The sequence below is a fragment of the Mixophyes fleayi genome, chromosome 4 (assembly GCF_038048845.1).
Source record: "Mixophyes fleayi isolate aMixFle1 chromosome 4, aMixFle1.hap1, whole genome shotgun sequence".
Taxonomy (NCBI): Eukaryota; Metazoa; Chordata; class Amphibia; order Anura; family Limnodynastidae; genus Mixophyes; species Mixophyes fleayi.
The window spans coordinates 164352031-164367852 of NC_134405.1; the positions used below are offsets into that span (position 1 = coordinate 164352031).

Consider the following 15822-nt stretch of genomic DNA (forward strand, 5'->3'; position numbering starts at 1 on the left):
AAATTCATATTTTCTGTAGTTTAGAACATTGTGCTTGGCGAGAAATGCTATTACATGGAAATGGAGGAAGGGCAGCTAATTTATTGCTGCCTCCTCTTCACCTTCTTCATCTCAGATAATGTGTCCCTTGACGTCTGACCTGGCAGGTAATTGTGCTGGCTTACGGTGATCTTTTCGGATGTCTACCATATATAATTAGAGCTTATGGGTCAATGACATCCAGTGCTCTATGTACATTATTAATTTATAATTTGGAAGACACAACTGTATAAGTGACATTTAAATTCCATAGTGGAAGAAAAGAAAGGTCCATTGGGGAAAGAAGCTCTTCAAGTATACTACACTTGAAATAAAGGCTTGATTTACTTGGTAGTCAATTATGACTGTCACACACTCTCTGGTTCACTGGCTTTAAATATGCTCCATTTAATCTAACTGAAGTAGATGTCTCTCCATTGACCCAAGCACTAACCTAGGATCGTAATGTAGGCCATGTAAGCAAAGTACAAGGAGATACATCCAGAAAAAAAGCAACTAATTCAATTCAGATAAAGCTTAATTGAATCTTATGCACAATGTTTCTTGCAATGCTTATAACAATTACACACCATAGATATTGCAAAGCACATTCCTTGAACACATTTAATTTCCACAGAGGTAAAACACAAAACTAAATATTATACTTTCTATTTATTGTGTCAGAACTACTCTTGAAATGTTTATTTTAGGCTTACTCATTTTCTTATATTTTATTGCAAGCTACATTTTAGCATGTTATGTTTTGATTTCAATTTCCATGTGACATTGATGTTTGTTCATTTAAAAGGGAACAATCACTAGTTTTTGTAACTGTTATACTTAATTCCCTTCTTGTCAGTAACAAAAATGTGCCATTCCTGTGCCCTCACCATTACCAATTTTTGTCCTGCTGCACTACCTATTATTTCAGTTTTTACCTACTGCTAAGCTAGTAATAAAAAAGCAACTATAAAAAATAAATCATAGTGAAAAATTTTACTCACATCTCTCTCACTCATAGAAAGTACAGGATTACTATAAGATTTAAACTAGTATTTGAAATGGTCATCCATGGACTAGTGGCCAAGCAGATGTGGAAATTATACAGTTAAATAATTAATAAATGCATGCTGCAAACAGAATTATTGTGTGAGAACTTCCATCTTTCCCACTTACCAATTAAAATATAAAACACAGTATAAAACATAAAACATACATTAAAACATAAACATAAATAATAAAAATGTGGAAAAAGCACATCTAGGTAATGAACTAGATAAGCTAATCAGTTCTTTTCTGTGATCATACTCTTTTGTTTCATGAACCTAGCTTTTCTTTCTATTTCAAGGTATATCTTATGCACGGACATTTGCTTCAGTAAATGATGTATCCAATTTATACTGTTACATTACAAGGAAATTTATCTTAGGTGGGCCATTATGCTTGTTTAGTGTTGTATTCAGTATTGAAGTACAATAAGTAAACACTTCTGTTTACATATATAAGTGATTAAAAGGGGAGGCAGTATCTACATTGATTATTTAGTGATGATTATTGCAGTAATGCATGACAGAATGTACAATAGATTGTACATTTTGATGACCTGATGTCTGCTGGACCGTTCATAAGGTTTTACACCTTGGGCTTGAATTGAGAACTTCTGATATTAGATATAGTAATATATACCACCTTGCCCTCCCCCCCACCCCAACAACAACTAGAACATACTTGCATCCTCCTGGCCCCACCCACTCCACCATTGAAGTGGGTGAAGGCGGGGCTTGATGGTCTGTTTATGCATGCTGTCTTCCTGGCATTATAAAAGTATAGATTAAAGAAGTTACAGAGAAACACTCACCCAGCTGGCTGACTCTCAAATTCTTCCGACCACTGATCCTGGATGTCCTCAGTAGACAGATCTATGTCCCTTGTTGTGGCAAAGTTGAACTCACTACCCTCCGTACCATGGAAATAAATGGAGTTGCCATCTGATTGACAGCTATGCTATGGAGAGAAATACAACACCTGGTCAACTACAAAGACAAGATGGAATTGAATATTTGCACAAGTAATATATAGCTTTGCAGTGTATTCATTTATACAAGAGTAGCTTGAACTGTAGCTGCAATTTTTCTTCCTAAAGGCAATATACACCTTCTGTTTAATATAAGTCAATTATCAATAAATCCGATTATTATTTTATTAGAACTTACAAGGTTCACCTTGGAATTTAACTATATTAATTGTGAACCAAAAGGTTATCTGACTGCTGTTTAAAATGTTGATGTGTTTTTTGTTTTTTTTTACTATAACCACATATGCCTTAGGTGATGAGCAAACAAATTAAATAGAATGACTGCTGGAAAAATGAGAGCAAGATACATATTTTAAAACTGCAATAAAATGAATATTTCTCAAATTGATAGGTATAGAAAATAACTAGTTGTAGCTGTATACGTGATTCTGAGTTTAACCATTCCAATGCTTACACATAGGTATAAAAGATTTCAGAAGATTAAGATTTCAAAAACTTTCTTTTTGTTTTTAACAAAGTACATCAAGTCTACCTCAAGTATTCCCAGTGCCTGATCAACTACTAGGCTGACCAGGCTGCAGCCTGGGGCGCTGGGTCCCGGGGGGCGCGGTGCTGCGGGTTTTTTTTTTTTTTTTTTCATTCATTTTTTTTTTCAAGGTGGGGGAGGGGGGGTCGCCGCGGGGTGGGGGGGTCGTCGCGGGGGGGGGGGGGGGGTGGAGGGCTCGACGATCAAAAGCATTGGTGGTCAGTGGTTAGCAACACACAGCCAATCGCCAGGCTGCCTGTTGCCGTGCAGCAGACATGAAGCAGGACGTCTTCACTTCCTATCTGCTGATCTGAGGAGAGGAGCGACGCTGGCACAACTACAGGTAAGTGAAGGGGGGAACTGCCCTGCATATCTATAGGGAGGGGGGGAACTGCCCTGCATATCTATAGGGAGGGGGGGAACTGCCCTGCAAATCTATAGGAAGGGGGGGGGAACTGCCATGCATATCTATAGGGAGGGGGGGAACTGTCCTGCATATCTATATAGTGAGGGGGGGATATGCCCTGCATATCTATAGGGAGGGGGGGAACTGCCCTGCATATCTATAGGGAGGGGGGGAACTGCCCTGCATATCTATAGGGAAGGGGGGAACTGCCCTGCATATCTATAGGGAGGGGGGGAACTGCCCTGCATATCTATAGGGAGGGGGGAACTGCCCTGCATATCTATAGGGAGGGGGAACTGCCCTGCATATCTATAGGAAGGGGGGGGGGAACTACCCTGCATATCTATAGGGAGGGGGGGACCTACACTGCATATCTATAGGGAGGGGGGGGGGGAACTACCCTGCATATCTATAGGGAGGTGGGGGTCTATAAAAGCTTGCTAACTAATCCTTACTGGTTGTAAACGTTAAAAACATACAATTACATTTTTTTGTGTTTATATATTATGATTTGCCTAGAAATGTACTATACTTCTGAGAATGACATTAAATCTAGCAGACTGAAATACCCTTGAAATAGTTTGTTGTGCAACATATATCACAGCTTAAAAAACCTCAGCAGTATTTAATTTGTCCCGCCCATTGCCAATCACATTATTTTAGAACGCTCAAGCACACACACTGACTCGTCATAGGAATTAATGATCCTTTTCAGTACTTCCATTCCCCATCTGTTCACAGTTTGTAAAACACAATGTAGCTTGGACAGAAAATATTTGTCTATGTCCCCTAAGTTTGAGGACGCATAGGTGTTAGTCTATTGTGTCTTGGGTTGTTTGCAGTGCGTTTTTTAAATTGGACCCTCTTTTATGCATTTGCTTTGGCCTTCTTTGCAATTTGTATCACATGAAGAATCATAGAAAAAATAAATATATAAGATATGCTATTTTTTTATAGCTTTTACATGTGTTATTAGATGCAAGCACAAAAAACATGTGTCCTCACTCTACAAGTATCACTTGGGAGGAGCTTGGGTTGTGAGAGTGGCTTAACAAGCAGCGTATATCTTAAAACATCTTTCCCACCTTGCTCTATTTATTATTTTAGTAGTAAAAAGTTATGAATATAAAGACCAATCCAACCTACAGTTACAGCAAGACTGCTAAAATATTTTCACTTGAATTTTGTTACATTTGATTTGATTGACAATGATAATGTGGAAATTATTATAAAATGTATTTTCAGAAACCCAAATTAACTGGGGGGAAAGCAAAACAAGATACTAATCTCTGAAGGTAGTGTTAAAAATAGAAGAATTATATTCATTGCCATATGGTAATACTCATCTCTTCTTCCATTCACTTGGAAGGGTATACTATTTTATCTGAAGAATGAGGGTTCTCATTTTTATATTCCTATACATGTTGTAGATAAATTTATAGTAGTAGAGAGTAAAGGTCAAGGCAATTAGCTAAGGATACATGAGCAGTGAAAATTCAGTTGCTGGCAGCAGTATGTTACAGGGAAGGATGGCTGTGGCACAAACACACTAACTCCTTGCTGCTTGTATGTATTTATAGCTTTTGACATGATCAATATTTAAATGTATGCAATCTGACAATTACAAGTTTAGTTTTCTTTATATATACCAGCACTGTTTTGATTAAAATTGTACAACCCCATAAATGCAGCCATAAATGTATTTTGGGCAGCATGGTGGCTTAGTGGTTAGCACTTCTGCCTCACAGCACTGGGGTCATGAGTTCAATTTCCGACCATGGCCTTATCTGTGAGGAGTTTGTATGTTCTCCCCGTGTTTGCGTAGGCTTCCTCTGGGTGCTCCGGTTTCCTCCCACACTCCAAAAACATACTGGTAGGTTAATTGGCTGCTATCTAAATTGACCCTAGTCTCTCTCTCTCTGTCTGTGTATGTGTATGTTAGGGAATTTAGACTGTAAGCTCCAATGGGGCAGGGACTGATGTGAATGAGTTCTCTGTACAGCGCTGCGGAATTAGTGGCACTATATAAATAAATATAGATGATGATGAAGATGATGATGATTTTATGATTTCATATACGTCATAAAATTATTTTTAATTATGATATTTTTATTTTAAACACAGGACTAACATAAGTTAGAAGTGGCAGTGGTCTAGTCTCTAGAGTAAAGATGGTAGCCTAGTGCCAGGTGTGTAGGGTAGCCCAAAACTGATTTGTATACACAATGTATGAGTGCATTGCAAAATGTAAAGTCATGTAAAACATGTCCCTAATTTTGAGAGTATGCTTTTCCATTTAAACACAAATTGTTGTTGGTTTTTACTATATGATACTTTCTTCATCAAGCTAATAAAACAACTTTCTGGCCAAAGGCTGGAGTGATGATAAGCTAGTAGCTCATGCACTCAGTATCAAGCGATATGCCAAGGAAATTATGTTTCAATTGCTTTATAATCCCTTATTTAATATAATCAGGGGTGCTGAGAGGGGGTGGGAAGCAGGTACAATGTTCCAGGGGCCCCAGAATGCCTGGAGGCCCTGGCCTGCCTGTGTAGTGGGAGGGGCCACAATGGTGTGGCCATGTCCCTTTATGCAACAATGGAAGGGGAAAGAAGTTGCTGCACCGGATCGCGAAATTCCTCCAGTCGCCTTGTAGTTAACTGGTTATGTAGCTCTAATAACAGTACATTGACACTAAAAAGATATTTCCTTTATTTCTAATAGTCTCTTTATACAGTGAGTGGAGAATGGTAAGAGGTACTACAAATGTGGTGGGCCAAGGTCAGGTAATTTGAAAGGTTACCAACACATCTGGAGGGTTTCGCCCCTTCCTGACTGTACCAAATCTCTTCTGTCCTTCTCTTTCTCTTTTGCTTCTCTCTCTTTTCGCTCAACTATCAACCGCCTATGCTGCTCTCTCAGCCCTTCAGATTTCTGGATATTTCTGCTCCTCTCGCAATTGTTTGTATTTCTTACTGACCCCTGTCTCCCCTCCCCTTAATAGCTTCTATCTGTTTTAAACACACTGCTTCTTATTTCTCCTTCACATTCTATTTGCTCTTATCAAATGCTCTCTGCTATTATTATCATCTCCTTCTTTCTATCAAAGCCACTGTTCTCCTCACAGGCTTTAACTGTGCAAGGGAAGCCTTTTCTTGCACACGCCACTCACCTCTCATTGGCTGACTTCTACATGAACAGTTGGTGACTCTCTCCATTCACATGTTGGGTAGAGGTGAATGGTGCCTAATTTGACATGTGACAGACTTTCTTCATTCAGCTGTGATTCATGAACCACTAGCTTTTTACTACAATTACTGCTATACACATATCACTGCCAACCATTGAACACCACTGTATATATTTATGGCAACATACAATAACACTCTACGGGCCTCAGTCATTAAGGAGTACAAAGCATAAAAAAGGAGTAACTTTTCACCTGGGCAAAACCATGTTGCATTGGAGGGGGAGGTAAATTTAAAATGTGGGGATAGATTTATAGTTGGTATAGAACATGTTCTAGATCAACTTGAAATTTCAGTGTACAAATAAAGCTATCAAGTATTTGTGTGCTAGATGAAAAAACAGCCAGTATTTAACTTATGTGAAAAATAATAAACTATCTTGCACCCCTTGCATTGTAGCATAGTTAGTTCCAGAGAACATTTACTCATTATTTTGCCTCACTTTCATTAATGACTCAGGCCCTACATGTACCATCTTAATTTTATAACAGTTAAAGGGGTTCCTCATACTGGGATTAATGCAATTGGACATTCTTTTGTAGGGAACTAACTTATCTTTGCTCAGATTGTAATTCTAAGGAAGAAACATATTGCAAATGGGGTTTTGGGTGAGGTCTCAACATTACATGTACATAATATGCATTTTTACAGTTGCTCTTGATTGCAAACACATGTTCTATAATGCATAAAATAATCCATTAACCATATGAATATTAAAAAAAAATCAACAATTCAGTGTGTGAAGCACTACAATCCACATGTACCATGCAAAGTGTTTAGTATTTTTTAAAAATTAATAAATTCAATTTGCATTTTATGTGTGGATTATAGTGCTTCACACTATGAGTAGTTTATGATTTTATGTTTTTTTTATTTTGTTGAGGATCTATATGGTCAATGGGTTATTTTATTTATAAACAGTTATATGCAGTGGTACTTGAAAGTGCTTTAGAATTTTCTGCATAGAACCTTAGTGACCTTAAATGTGTTCAGATCTTTAGATACATATTAAAATTAGATAAAGATAACCCAATAAATCACAAAACACAATCATTTTGTACTGTTTAAAATAAATTATTGACCAAAATGATTCCACATTACATTTTTGTGCCGTAAAAAGTACGGGAGCCAGAGATCTCAGTATATGGTGCGAGCCCCTTGAGCAGCAACGACTTTAATCAAATATTTATTTTATATATATATATATATATATATATATATATATATATATACACGTATATATACACACACACACACACATATATATATATATATATATATATATATACACACACATATATATATATATATATATATATATATACACATATATATATATATATATATATATATATATATACACATATATATATATATATATATATATATATATATATATATATATACATATAGATATATATAGGTAGATATAGATAGCTGTACTGTGTACAAATACAGTGATGTGACTTTAGCTTTCACTACCAACATTGTTAATTCACATGTCTATGCTTTCTCTAGGCTATTGTGGGGTGTAAGTATACACAATTATATGCCTGATGAACACCTGACACAAATACGTCCCACTGAACATATGCAGGTAAATAGTATATTTACATGCATCTTTTCTCTACGTACTACATTCCAAGCGCATATGCTTCTGCCACTAGAGAGCTCTATTTGAGCAACAGGTTATGTGCATTATTACACAGTTACTTCAGTTACTTCCTATGAGCTGCTAGTAGTTGTAATCATTTTCCTCCTCCTTCTTCTTTCGAGTACAATGCACACAGAGGTTAAAAATGGAATTTGCCTATGAATGCGTGAACAAATTCTATTTCTTGAATATACAGGTGATCTACAATCTGGCAACTAACCAGAAGCAGGAGGTAAGCCAGGGACTTCCAGTGTCCTTGTAAAAGATAACCTTAAATATGCCCTAAGGGCTCCTGATTTATCTAAATAGCTAAAAAAGAAGGTCTGTTTACACACCTCTGACTAAAACAAAAATAGGCTAAAAAACTAAACTGCATAAGGGCACACCTAACAATTACTATATATGCAAACTAAATTGTAGAGTAAATTTAGGTTCCCCAGTGAACAACATTGATCAAACCTGTTAATTAAACAGGAAACACTTGAATTAACAGATCAACTGATGTTGCCTCTTCCCTCTGTAATGGCTTCTCTCTGGTACCTCCAGACATCACTAAGCCAATTTGGAGAGCCCCGCTTGCCAGGCAGGTGTTTAAGGACATTGTGATCAAGGCAGAGTGCAAGCAATGATGGGTATGAAAGAGAGAAGATCCTGGTAGAAATGGATAACCCCTGACCCCAGCACATGGGAGGAAGAGGCACATCAGAAGAGCAGAGTCTCTGAGCTGGGGTATAAGACTCTGATAATTCATGCCCACACAGCTCAAACTCCTTGTAATGTGGCACCTGTATAATTAACAAGTACCCATTTGTATTCATTGTCCTGCTGCATTCTTATTGAAAAATTACAATGAAACATATGAGCTTTGCTGCAGCACAAAAGTTTAAAGGTTTTGAAGATGCAGCAAAATTGTTTCAACAAAGTAAAAAGACTAGTAGTAGTTTTGGCTGCCTACCATGTTTTGTCATAGGGAATAGGCATGAGGTGATTTCTCAGGCTACTGTTCTTCAAACTCGCTTTATACAAGTGAACTAGAATTATACGTTAAAAAAAGAAAAAAAACACCTTAGCATATGGTTATTTTCCAACAGAGGGCAGCAGAAAAGTTAATAAAAGGAATTTGCAAATCAACTCACAATTATTAACTGTTGATAGTAATTGAAAAAATGATGTGTGATATTCCATTTTATGCTCATCAATGTATTACTCCGTTAATTACACCCATTGCTGTCAGACTACCTGACTGCTTTCAATTCTTCACAAACACAAGTCAATAACAGGGATAAAACTAAAATGCTAATTCCATAAAATATAACAAACACATGCATGATAGAAGCATCATAAACTGGAATATATCACTTTTGTATAGTCTGAACTATCTATTATTATTTTGTCATATACTGTGAATCCCAATGGGAGACTTTAAAAAAGAAAATCACATCAGGCCTATGTCCCTGAGTCTATACTGTATTTAGTTACGCCACTTTCCACTGAATGACCTAGCACAACTCTGCTTAGTGTCAGGACATGGTTATTTTTACAATAAAATGTGTTCAGCCAAAAATCACTGATCTTTGTGGTTGGCACATTTTCAAGAGCCTGAGTATCCTGCTAAAAGCAGATAAGTTGAATTGTGTATGGATGATTATAATCCACACATAATTCCTTGCTGGTGCATTTGCTATCTAAGCCAAATTTTGTCTGTATGCCATCGAAGTATCGAAAACAAATGCTTAACTAAAAGCTTTCTGCTGGAGACTGGGTGTAAGCTTTTATTTCAATCCATTGCTTTAAAGATTTCTTGTTCTATGCCAAGTACTCTCTAATGCCTTCCACTCTCATACAGCAGTTTATCCTTGAGGGCTTAGAATCCTCCTCGCCTTTGTAGTGGTTCATCACTGTGACCCATTGTTGGCAGGGACCTCACATTTGTGATAATACAGTTCTGATATTCTTGTGACAAAGGGTAATGCTTCACACCACTGCATTCCCTGCTACTCTCACCCTGTATCTGTCCTTCTCTCAGTTCAAGTCTTAGATACAGTATGCAGTAACATGATTGTGCATGGAACTTGTCTATCGTAACTCTGTAAAGAAACAAAAATGACCCAGTTCCTACTGTGAGATTATTACCTCAAGTCTACATCTCACAGTCTCATCTTTTCCCAATCATCCAACCACATAAACTGTGTAAATCACATGTCCATTATTAATAGGATGACTTGGCATACAGATATTTGTCTGCCTCCTTTCCAGCCCAGTTCTCAGGCAAAATAAAGCTACAGCACAAGAACACATTACTGCTCTATCATATATAATATAATATCATACCAACTGTTCTAAAAATTTCCAAAATTAATCAAGTTGTGTTTGACAATACATAGATGAGAGTGAGCCAAAGGGCCACTGCTGTGATAAGGTGTACCAAAACCATCTAACAATTTTATTGTCTAAATATAGAATTTAAATGCAGAATGGAACTAATTGGTCCATCAAATCTCATTTCAGTATCTATTGTTTTTTGTTATTTTGTGGTATTACATTTTGGTTTTGTTTTATGGATATTTTTGGGATATTTGTTTCCTGTAGCTTTCCTTTAATGGGGTGGAAGCATGAGGCTTTTAGTTATAATTTCTCACAGTAGTCTTATGTATGTCCCATATAATAAGATAATTGGTATATCTGCGCAGGCCAGCTGAAAGCAGCCCTCTGTACACACACACACACACACACAATCCACATATAATGTGCAACAAACAACTTTAACAATAACTAATGGTGACAGAGCTGGCGCTAACAGTTCTAAAGAGTCAGTTGTATAGTACTGTATATATATCTTATGTATGTCCCATGTTTGAGTCCACCCACCTTTGTTGGGAGACTGTTGTATGAATACAACATACCTCCCCATAACTCTTCAAAACTCCATCCTGTGCCTCTTCAAATCTCCCACTCAAATTAATTACCTAACATTACCTCATTCTTGATGTGATACGTTGGTGATACAGTGACTGAGAACCGCTGAATTACCAAAGTAAAAAATATTTTTTTTCTAAAAAGTCAAAAGGTGACAGGACAGGCAGGTGAAGTCTGTCAGGATCTGCCTGCAGCTCTCTACATTGCATGCTACCTTGTATTGGCAGCTCCTGCCTCCTGGACCTTGGACTTATTACATTAATGTTTATCTGGCAGTATCTCTATTCACCAGAGGTGCTACTAATGTGCCTTTTCCTTTGTCAGGGGCTAACCTGTTGCACCAATTATCTCCTGATTCCCTATTTATATCTGCCTCTCTCTATTACCTAGGCTGATCATTGTTGTTTTGTTGCTATTCCTTATGGTTGTGTTCTCCTGCTTCTGTGCTCTGCGACTTTCTCATGCCTCTGCTGACATCACTATTCTGGATTTCTCTCCACTCAGCCATTCTACCTGCATCCACTGTATTCCCTTGCTGTCAGTATTCAGCTTTACTCAGAAATCCCTGTGCATTATCAGTAATATTTGGTTCGTACTATTTCCTGATTAAAACCTGCTCAATAAACATCCCGGGCTCCATAGCTGTGATGTCACTCACCGGACTGTGAGTGCCATTTCCCGTGTGTTCAGAAACCGTGGCCGTCCGCTATCCTGAAGGTCTGCGCATGTGCAGCCCTTATCAAGCCTTCAGTGCCTGTTGCTTTTAATTGATTGGATGATCAGGCAACCCTCCCTATTTAAACCACCTGTGATCATTACCTGGTTGCCTGATCTTGGAGTCTCATTCCCCATGAGCCTCTGAAGGTGTTCCTGTGTTTCCTCGTGTATTCAGCTCCTGCTGATTCCTGTTTACTGCTGTTGTGGTTTCCAGACCACTTCAACTCTCCTGTGTTCATCGTGCCTGCACTCAGCTGATTCCTATCTGCTACTACTACCAGACTCCAGTTCGTTTCAACTCTCCTGTGTTCATCGTGCCTGCACTCAGCTGATTCCTATCTGCTACTACGACCGGACTCCAGTTCGTCTCAACTCTCCTGTGTTCAGTGTGTCTGCTCACCGCTGCCTCCGTTACTACTAGAGTTCCAGATCGTCTCAACTCTCCAGTGTTTATCGTGTCAGCTCTCCGCTGCCTCCACCACTACTACTGGATACCAGACAGCCTCAACTCTCCCGTGTTCATCATGTTTCCAGTTTCACTTACTACTGCTTCCTGAGTATTGCTTCGTTGATTCTGGATTACCTGTCGTGCGCTGCACCAACCTGATTACCGCTTCCTCCCTCCAGTGGTCTCACCTTCTGCCGGCCTTCAGCCGTTCAGGTATCCCTGCACGTCTCTCTGACAGCCTGCTCTCCTGAACCGCGGTATGCATACTTTCCATTGACTTTGCTTTTGTATTGCATATCCATCTGGACTGAGTTGTGTTCTTCTCCGGAGCCTCCTATCCTCTGAAGCTATTGTTACCATTGACTTTGTTTCCTATTGCCTGGATAGCTATTGTGACTTTGTATACTTCAAGCAGCGCTTGTCCGTTATTGTTGTATTGTGGATATCATCGTGGGATCAAGTCCTGTGTGCCCCGTGTATACTCTGCTTTACATTCATCTCCTCGTGCCCCTCCTCACATATATATAGCAGTGGTACAACTTGCTGACGCAGACCACTGACTCCTGTTCCCTGTGACACCAGCTTTCAAGTATCCTTTCACATAAGCAGTGGTACAACTTGCTATACACAGACCACTGACTTCCCCGTTACCTACTTTCACCTGGATTCCATTTCCTTCACTATAGTAGTGGTACAACTTGCTATACGCAGACCACTGACTTTCCTCACGTTTACTTGTCCATCTGGTTCCTCGTGTATATACATCTACTCATTACCAGTTGCTGCTAGTCATAGACTTTCCTTGAGCATTCTCTCACCATCTGCTGAGTCTCCTGTTCCGTTGTCACCCTGCTACCAGAGAACCATAGTACCAGCTATATTACTCTGGTAAGTCCATCATCTGGTGATATCCTGGGCAAAGACTCCTAGTGCCCGTGACAGTAAGATCAGGCCATGACAGACCCAGGTGCGGAACCTTCAGCTAAAGAGATGCTGCAGTATGTGGTTACCCGTATTGAACAACAGGATGTTCGCCAACAACATTTACTGCAATGTTACCAGGGGTTAGCCTCCCAAAGAACGTCTGTGCAAAATATCACAGCTACTGTTGATCTGTGCAAAATATCACAGCTACTGTTGATACTCCTGTGCCTTCCTCCGTTTCCCCAGTGCCATCCCAGGTGTCTACTGCTTCCACGCTACACCTGCCTACTCCCTCAAAATATGATTGAGACCCCAAAACAAGCAGGGGTTTTCTAAATCAATGCTCAGTTCATTTTGAGCTTCAACCTCACAATTTCTCTACTTATCGTTCCAGAGTGGCCTATCTCATTTCCTTGTTTTCCAGACAAGCTCTCGCATGGGCTTCCCCTCTGTGGGAAAGAAATTATCCATTATTACAGGATAGTGCCAAATTTATTTCCACGTTTCGAAGTGTATTTGATGAACCTGGTCGTGTTATTTCCGCTGCATCCAGCATCCTCCATCTACGTCAGGGTTCTCGTACTGTAGGCCAGTACGTCATTCAATTTGGGATATTAGCCTCTGAACTTCAGTGGAACACTGAAGCGTTAATTGCCGCCTTCTGGCAGGGGCTTTCTGATAAAATTAAAGATGCACTGACTACTCAAGAATTACCTACTTCTCTAGAAGATTTGATTTCTCTTTGCCACCGTGTAGACATGAGATTTCGTGAAAGAGAGTCTGAAAAAACAACTTCATTTAAAGCACCTCTTCGCTCAAGCCCTCAAGTTTGCCCAGTTTCATCTCTGGTGATACCCATGGAGATAAGTCGCTCCAAATTAACTTCAGAGGAGAGGGACCGAAGAGTAAAAAATAGACTTTGTATCTATTGTGCTGATTCTACTCATATGCTCAATTCATGCCCTAAAAAATCGGGAAATGCCAGGCCCTAACCAGTTCTGGAGAGGTGAAGTTAGGGTCCCTGGAGTCCTCTCCATGTGCTACGAAATTAAAAGTTTGTGCTTTTGATGTTACAGTTTCCTTTGTTACCAAATCGTTTAAGTCCCAAGCACTTATTGACTCTGGAGCTGCAGGAAATTTTATTTCGAAATCCCTCGTGAATCAATGGTCCCTACCAGTGATTACTTTGAAAATACCTATTACTGTGACTGCTATCGATGGATCACGCATTATTAATGGTCTCATCACCCAGAGTACGTCTCCAGTAACCCCTCAAATTGGTGTATTACACCAGGAAGAAATTTCATTTTTAATTCTTCCTGTTACTACCAGTCCGATTGTATTAGGCCTTCCATGGCTTCAACGTCACTCTCCCCAGATTGACTGGCACACTCCTCAAGTTACGTCTTGGGGGCCTGAATGTCATCATCGTTGCCTCTCTCAAGTCGTTCCTCTCAAAATACAGCAATCCTCCATTTCACCTTGTTCACCGGGACTTCCTCTTCAGTATGCTTCTTTTGCTGATGTATTTGATAAAAATGTCTTCCTCCTCATCGTTCGTGGGACTGTGCGATTGATCTTCAACCTGGCAAGACTCCTCCCAGGGGACGTGTGAATCCACTTTCGTTACCTGAAACTCAAGCTACATCTGAGTACATCCAAGAGAATCTCCAGCGAGGATTTTTTCGACCTTCTACCTCTCCCGCTGGAGCAGGGTTTTTCTTCGTAAAAAAGAAGGATGGGTCATTACGCCCCTGCATAGATTTTCGCGGACTTAACGCCATAACTATCAAAAATCGGTATCCCATTCCATTAATTACTGAGTTATTTGATCGTATCAAGGGAGCCCGGATCTTTATTAAGTTGGATCTTCGTGGTGCCTACAATTTAATTCGAATCAGGTCCGGTGACGAATGGAAGACAGCTTTCAACACCAGAGATGGGCATTATGAATATTTAGTAATGCCCTTCGGGTTATGTAACGCCCCCGCTGTTTTCCAGGGTTTCATTAATGAGATCTTCCGGGACTTGTTATATGTTTGTGTCGTCGTCTATCTGGACGACATATTGATCTTTTCGCAGGACCTGCCTTCTCATCATCAACATGTGGCAGAGTTCCTTTCCAGACTCCGGAAAAATTCATTATTCTGCAAGTTAGAAAAATGTTCATTCGAGTTGCCCCAGATTCCATTTCTGGGATATATTGTCTCCGGAGTTGGTCTTCAGATGGATCCAGAAAAGGTGAATGCTGTGTTACATTGGCCTCAGCCAACTACTCTTCGTGCAATTCAGCGTTTTTTAGGTTTTGCCAATTACTATAGACGCTTCATTCAAGATTTTTCCTCGATTGCATCTCCTATTGTGGCCCTAACTCGTAAAGGGGCCAATACTAAACAATGGTCCTCTGAGGCTCTTCAAGCCTTCCAGTTTCTCAAAGAGTCCTTCTCCTCTGCTCCTGTTCTTCGACAGCCTGATGTGACGCTTCCCTTCTTCCTAGAGGTAGATGCCTCTAATGTTGGTTTAGAAGCCATTCTCTCCCAAAGATCGGAGCAACAAAAATTCCATCCTTGTGCCTTTTACTCTCGGGGGCTTCTGCCTGCGGAGAAGAATTATACCATCGGGGACAAGGAGTTGCTGGCTATTAAAGTAGCATTAGAGGAATGGAGATATTTGTTGGAGGGAGCTCGTCATCCTGTGACAATTTTTACTGATCATATTTACAGTCTGCTCAATGTTTGAATCCTCGTCAAGCAAGATGGTCTCTTTTCTTTTCTCATTTTGAACTAATCATAACCTTCAAACCAGCTGCAAAAAATAAAAAAGCAGACGCCCTATCTCGAGCTTTTGTGACGTCCTCAGACGTTGAAGATGGTCCCAACCACTCTATATTAGACCCCAAATGTGTTTCTCTGGCTGCTTCTTCCACTAA

General features: G+C 39.5%; 1 protein-coding gene across 4 annotated transcripts in view; it reads right to left on the bottom strand.

The window, feature by feature from the left end:
• RELN (reelin) overlaps positions 1–15822 on the bottom strand; it is a 447264-nt gene that overhangs the window by 197914 nt on the left and 233528 nt on the right. For all 4 annotated transcript variants that reach the window (XM_075208761.1, XM_075208759.1, XM_075208760.1 and 1 more), the window contains exon 11: positions 1877–2022. In XM_075208761.1, the coding sequence (XP_075064862.1) occupies positions 1877–2022 (146 nt within the window). The remainder of the gene's footprint in view (positions 1–1876; positions 2023–15822) is intronic.